This window comes from Mastomys coucha, unplaced genomic scaffold (assembly GCF_008632895.1).
Source record: "Mastomys coucha isolate ucsf_1 unplaced genomic scaffold, UCSF_Mcou_1 pScaffold23, whole genome shotgun sequence".
In the NCBI taxonomy this organism is placed as follows: Eukaryota; Metazoa; Chordata; class Mammalia; order Rodentia; family Muridae; genus Mastomys; species Mastomys coucha.
The window spans coordinates 113,131,195-113,138,643 of NW_022196906.1; the positions used below are offsets into that span (position 1 = coordinate 113,131,195).

Genomic DNA, 7,449 nt, shown 5'->3' on the forward strand with positions numbered 1-7,449 from the left:
AGAAATCCGCCTGCCTCTGCCTCCCAAGTGCTGGGATTAAAGGCGTGAGCCACCACCGCCCGGCTGGAAAGTTTTTAAGTCGTTGACAAGAACTGGCTGCTGGACTTCTCACCGTCTCCACTGCCACCATCGCGTCACAGTCACACACATTTAATCTTCTATACTGAGCTACAAAGGAGATGGTTGGTCTCCAAAATCTGTAGCCCAAGACTTAAATCCAGTGGTCGATACATGTGCTGTTCTGCCTTCTGGTGCAGCAGGAGGGTCTCCAATGCAGTTTCCTCCATGGAAATATTCCCTATGTTCACAAGCTTCTCTACCAGACAGACCAGGGGCAGCTTCTGCTTATCTGAGAAGTAGGTTTAGCCCCTACCATATCCTCCATCCTGGGAAATTCCTTCATACCGCTCTCCCCTGCTCCAGCCTTTCTCCAAAGCCTATGCTTGTTCACTCTGTTCAGAGTGCGGCCTGAAGTGCCCTCCTTCCACAGGCTGTATATAGTAATATATGTATGTATACAGGAAAATATGTATACAGTAATACATCTGTGACATTCATGAATAAATCCAATACAGTGTTGAAAGTAACCTGGAATCTCGAGAAATAGGCTGATTTACATGTAATTTAGGAATGAATCATTTACATGTGGCAGCATGGATGAGACCATCAGTGAATACATATACTCAAGAAGAAAAGAGCCTTAAGAAATGACCTTAAGAAACAACGTCTTCGGGCTGGCGAGATGGCTCAGCAGGTAAGAGCACTGACTGCTCTTCCCAAAGGTCCTGAGTTTGGATCCCAGCAACCACATGGTGGCTCACGACCACCCTTAATGAGATCGGACGCCCTCTTCTGGTTCGTCTAAAGACAACTACAGTGAATTACACTGGAGCAAGCGGGGCAAGAGCAAGTGGGGCCGGCAGAGGTCGAGTTCAATTCCCAGCAGCCCACACACATGATGGCTCATGGCCGTCTATATAGCTATAGTGTACTCATACACATTAAATAAATAAATAAATAAATAAATAAATAAATTTTAAAAAAGAAACAATGTCTTCTTTTCTTTTTTGAGACAGTATCTGGCTACATACCCCAGGCTGGCCTCAACCTCAAGATCCCCTTGTCCTAGTCTGTACCTGGATAACTTGTGTACCCTACCAAATCCTGCAGGAAGATTCAAGAGTAGATAGAGCCAGGCCTGGTGGCACATGTGTTTAGAGGCAAGAGGATCTCTGAGTTCGAGGCCAGCCTGGTCTACAGAGTGAGTTCTAGGACAGCCAGGGCTACACAGAGAAACTGTGTCTTGAAAAACAAAAGCGAACAAAAGGAGTAGATAGGTCAAGAGGTCAGAGAAACATCCTGACAGCAGGAGAGCAATCAAAACAGTAGACCTAGGAAGGGAATGGTGCTGCAGTGCTTGACACTTCATACCACGAGGGAGGTGAGACAAAGATAGAGAGTGAGAGTTGAAACCAGCAGTGTTTACTGCAGTAAAGCAGATGACAGGAAGCTGCAGCAAGTAGCTGCCGTGCAAGCAGGAAAGGGAGAAGAGTGCCAGCCCTGAGCACTCCAGGGTGAACAACCCGGTCATCTGGTCTGCACTAAGATGCACTTTCATGTTCCTTATCCCCACCCCTTGGATTACCTTTGGTACAGTCATGAGTCTCTTGTGTAGTGTGTAGTTTTTGTTGTGTAGTGTGTAGTTTTTGTTGTTTGCCTTGCTTTGTACTGCAATAATATCTTTCCTTAGATTAAGCTCTGAACCAATCAATAGCAAAACGCAATCCGTGCATCTAACATGGAACATCGATCAAATATAAGCACTAAGATTTGTGGCTTGGTTTAACAACAAAATCCTGAACCATTTCAAAAACACAAAACCCACAGTACCTGCTCCATAACTTCGGGTGCCATCCAGCATGGGGTGCCAACAAACGTCTTTCTCACTTTATTTCTGGTGATGTCACCACCAGTGGCTAAAAAAGCACTAACACCAAAATCTGAAACAGAGCAGGCAGCATAGATTCGTTACATCTGAAACAGAGCAGGCAGCACAGAGTCGTTACATCTGAAACAGAGCAGGCGGCACAGAGTCGTTACATCTGAAACAGAGCAGGCGGCACAGAGTCGTTACATCCAAACAGAACTCACCCCACGTCTCACCAACCTGAGCTGGCTGCCAACAGAGGGGCTTTGGGAGAGGCTAGCCCTGAGAGTTCTGTCTGACATACGTGTGTGTGTCAATGGATGGAACCCTGCACAGAGTTCTGTCTCACATATGTGTGTGTGTCAATGGATGGATCCCTGCACAGAGTTCTGTCTGACATATGTGTGTGTGTCAATGGATGGAACCCTGCACAGAGTCAGAAGATAACAGCAGCTGGGGAGAGGGTGAGGAGATGGGGCCTACTGGGAGAAGAGTGGCCACTGCTCTGGAAAGACCCTAGGCTGTAGGCCCCTTCTTACTGCTCTCAGCTTCCACAGTCACGCACAGCTTCCATCTCCCAAACACTCTCACGATGCTCTCATTCTGCTTCCCTCAGGGTTAGAGTTACCATCCAAATCAATGGATCTAGTTAGCCCTGGACTAAAACATACAAAACCAAAAGACCTCCCCACCCCCCATGCAACACACACATACAAAAATCTACAGAATCGGAGAATATACTTAAAAATCACAACTGGAAAAGTATTAATATGCAGAATATACAAAGAATAATTATATTCCAGTGCTAAAGAGTCAGAAGCCAATATGGGCTACAAAGTGAGATTCTGTCCTTAAAAAAGGGCGGGGGGAGGGGAGGAAAAAAGTCTACAATTCAGCAGCAGCAAAAAAAACACAATTAAAAGAACAGGCCAAAACCATAAGATTGACATAAATTAGATGACAAAAAATCCTAGAATCTAGACACAGTGGCATACAACTTTAATTCCAGCAGAGGAAAGCTGACCTCTGAGTCCCAGACTATCCTGGTCTATATACTGAGTTCCAGGTTAGCTAGGGCTAGCTATATAGTGAAAAAAAGACCCTGTCTTAAAAAAAAAAAAATTTAAAACCTAGAATATTAGTATTGTTATAGATATTGAGAAACTGAAGCCCTCATGAATTACAGATACAAATGAAAATACAACTACTATAGGGCAATGCTTTTTTAAAAAGTTAATGTAAAATCATCATATGATCCACCAATTCTAAGAAGATATACGCAGAAGAAAATAAGCCAGGCATGGTAACACATGGTTACAGTCCTAGCACAGAAGATGGGGGAGTCAGAAGTTCAAGTTAACCTGGGCTACATAAAATAAGAGGGAAGTAAAGAGGAAGAAGGGAGAGGGGGAGAAGGAACAGGAGCTGAGATAGTTACGCACAGTTTATAACACACTTTTCAAAATAAACAAAAAGATATACAATTTGACAATTCACTGATTTTTACAATGTGTAAAAAATGTGATGTATGTGAATCTATGGGTTGTATTTTTAGGTATACACAATCTCTTACAGCCACAGAACCTTAAACTTAAGAATGGTTAACACTGGTAAATTTTCTCTTACAACACAACAAAAAACTAAGTAAAATTATTGAAAGTTAGCTAAGGAATGGGAAGGGGATGGGAAAGAGAAGAGTGAGCAGAGCTCTGCTCGCTGGACAGACAGCTGGACAAGGCCTCATGGTCAGCAGCCTTCCCATATCATAATTGCAGGACTTCTTACTGCTTTTTAGGTGACTATGGCTGTATAACTTTTCATCATGTGGTATGCTGGGGTGAAAACCAGCCACAATGTATGTCCACTGTCTCCTAGTAAAAGGCATCAGGAATGTCTGAACTCATGACTAAGATGAGTGCCGCCCGTGTGAGGAGGAGTCTCTCTAGCCTGCACAGAAGCTCCAGCTCTGCATCTGCACATCCTCACGTTAATGAAGCCAGCACAGCGACTCACGCTTACTTCTCCCACCATCTGCTGCTGTACTCTGGCTCTGCACCCATCAGTGGTTCCGTCGGGTGTTCTGGCCGAGCCAGTCACGTAGTGTTTAGTAACTGCCTATGTTCAGTGCTTTACACTGGAAGGCTTCACGTGTCTTTGCTTTGCATCTTTTCCATCTGCATGTGTAGCACATACATGTGTGTGCACATGAAAGGGTGCTCACCTGTGCATGTTTGTGATGTAGGATATAGTCCTCCATCACTACGCTAATTTGTGTGTGTGTATCCATCTCATTGGTTTGGAATACATTAGCTAGCTGGCAAGCCTTGAAAGCCTCCTCTCTCTCCTCTACTCCTCTAGTCAGGTTCAGACACAGGCCGCTGCATGTGTATTAATGCTGAATTACCCTACTCTATCACGTCAGTGAAAAGTGTCTCTTTTGACAAAAAGAGTTTATGTTAAAGGAATCAACTTTATATTGGATAAAATTATTATCTTACTTAAAGGTACTTGCCTAACTTATATTGTCCTGACTCACTTGATTACTGTAGCAGTCTGGGACCAAACAGAAGGAGAATGCTTGGTCAAAACAGCCATCTGTGGGAGACACGAATTCCAGCTTCATCCCTAAGCTCTACAACTACCAGAGCTGTGCTCCCTAAGAGGCAGAGACTCCATGTCACCCTTGTGCTATCCCTTCTTATTGCTGTGATTTTAAAAAGCCACTCAAGGGGACAGGGGTATACCTGGCTTATGACTCTAGGTTATAGAGCTCACTCATATTTAGGAGTCAAGGTGACAGGAAGCTGAAATAGCTGACCACACTGAGTTTCCAGTCAAGACCAGCAGGCCAGCGATGTACATGCTCACGCTAGTGTTCAGCTGCCTCTCCTTTCATTCAGCACAGCTGCTAGAGCATACAATGGTGATACCCACATTCATGGTGAGTCAGCCCAGTGCAATTAACCTAATTCAGAAAATCCCCCACAAGCCTACAGTGTTAGCATTCTGCCTAAGCTGCACCCCAGTTACCTGGCAACAGCCAGCTAGGCCTAACCCACTACAGAAGGAAGGGGCTGCTCGCCCCTCCTGGCTGTCTTGCTCTCTTGCTTTCTCTTGCTCTTGTCCTTCCTTCCCACCCTCATTCCCTTTCCCCTCTCCCTCCCCATGCTCATGGCTGGCTTCTCCTCTACTCCTCTTCTCCCCTCCTCTCTTCCCCTCCCCCTGCCTCTACTGCCCTCTTAACTCCCCTCCCTATGCCCTGAGTGAACTCTATTCTATACTATACCATCATGTGGCTGGTCCCTCGAGGGGTTTGGGGGCAGGGGAGGGAGGGGAGACATGCCTCGGCATGGGGCCACTGAGGTACCCCCTCCCCCACACCTGACTACACCTCCATAGAACACATCCCCCTTCTCTTTATCTTTTTATAAACACATCACATAGGCCAGCCTGATCTATACAATTACTTATGGAGACATCTGTCCCAGGCTCTAGAGTAAGTTGACAATTAAAACCAACCATCACGTGTATCACCTCTCACCAGAGTATTCCTAACTGTTTCTCCTTTAAATGAGCATGACTGTTCTGAGACAGAACCCTATCAGAAGACCTTACACCTAATGAAGGTGAGGAGTGGGAAAATAGGAAGCAATGAGTAATGGCCAGGAAAATACCTACCAGTGGGAGAGGCCATCTTTAGAGGGTGCTTACACAGAAAGATTTCCTGAGAACAGAATCATCAGATACTGAGAAAACATAAGACAAATAATGTGGTTCTGCTGGCTATTTTATCAAAATAAAAAGAAATACTGTGAACTGGGGTGGAGGTTCAGTGGGTAAAGTCCTTTCCACACAAGCACGAGGATCTAGGTCTGGATCATCAGCACCCACACACGTTAGGCAGACATGGGAACTACTCATAATGCATGCTCAGGATGTTCTGAGGCAAATGTGAAAGCACACGCATACATCATGTGTGACATACCCACACACATACATATACTCACTCTCACACACACTCACACAAAGTTGTGCACATATACATGCACACACACACACAGTTGTGCACTCACTCACACACACACATGCACAGACACACACACAGTCTCTCGCTCTCTCTCTCTCTCTCACACACACACACACACACACACACACACACGCACAGACACACACACAGTCTCTCGCTCTCTCTCTCTCACACACACACACACACACACACATACACACACACATACACACACATACACACACATACACACACGCACATACACACACGCACATACACACACACATACACACACGCACAGACACACACACACACACACACACGCGCACAGACACACACACAGTCTCTCGCTCTCTCTCTCACACACACACATGCACAGACACACACACACACACACACACACGCACAGACACACACACAGTCTCTCACTCTCACACACACACACACACACACACACACACACACACACACACACACACACTCACCCCAAAGCACGGCCCTGCTGGTCGTTACCTGCAATCTGCACAGAGCCGTCTTCTCCTAGAAGAATGTTTCCAGCTTTCACATCTCTTCAAAGAAAAAAACACCATCAAACATTTGTTCTTTAGAATGGCAAAATTTAAACAACTGTTTGTTTATAAAACATTAGCAATATTTAAATAGTTTTATATTAAAGAATATTAATGCCAATACTTTTTTAAATTTTAGCACTCCTTCTAGGCTCCGTCCAATAGTCATCTGGCAATGGCCAGGTAGGCCTGGCTTACTATAAAGGGGTTGCTTGCCCCTACTCGCTCTCTTACTCTCTCTGCCCTTTCTCCCCTAACCCCTTTCTCTCTCTCTCCCTCTCTCCCCTTCCCCACCCCATGTGTTCCTGGTCAGCTTCTCCTCGTGTTTGTGTGTGTGTCTCTCTCCCTCTCCCTCATCCCTTCTCTCTGCCTATACTTCCTTCTCAACTCCCCTTCCCATGGCCTAAATAAACTCTTCTATACCATACCCATCATATGGCTGGTATCTCATGGGGAAGGGATGCCTCAGCGTGGGCCTACCTAGACACCCCTCCCACCTTACCATACCTTGCTCTACAAAACATACACTGGCTTTTCCTCTTTTTTTTTTTTGTTTCTTCCTTTTCTTTTCTCTTTTGTTCCTCATTTTATTCCCCCCCCTCCCCATTGGTTATTTCTTTTTTTTAAAACTGGATATTTTATTTACATTTCAAATATTTTCCCCTTTCCCAGTCTCCCCTTCAGAAAGCCCCTATCCCATTCCCCACCCCCTGCCTCTATGAGGGTGCTACCCAACCCACCCACCTATTCCTGTCTTCTGGCCCTGGCATTCCTCTACACTGGGGCATCAAACACCCTCAGGCCCAAGGGCCACTCCTCCCACTGATATCCAATAAGGCCATCCTCTGCCACATATGCAGCTGGAGCTTTGGTTGGTGGTCTAGTCCCTGGGAGCTCCAGGGAGTCTGGCTGGTTTATACTGTTATCCGCACCCCCCCCCCCCTGGG

General features: G+C 45.7%; 1 protein-coding gene across 2 annotated transcripts in view; it reads right to left on the reverse strand.

The window, feature by feature from the left end:
- Positions 1-7,449, reverse strand: part of Oxsr1 (oxidative stress responsive kinase 1) — a 90,535-nt gene that overhangs the window by 34,211 nt on the left and 48,875 nt on the right. For both annotated transcript variants that reach the window (XM_031343059.1, XM_031343060.1), the window contains 2 exons: positions 6,447-6,502; positions 1,891-2,000 (listed from right to left, as the gene is read on the reverse strand). In XM_031343059.1, coding sequence (XP_031198919.1) covers positions 1,891-2,000; positions 6,447-6,502 — 166 coding nt within the window. The remainder of the gene's footprint in view (positions 1-1,890; positions 2,001-6,446; positions 6,503-7,449) is intronic.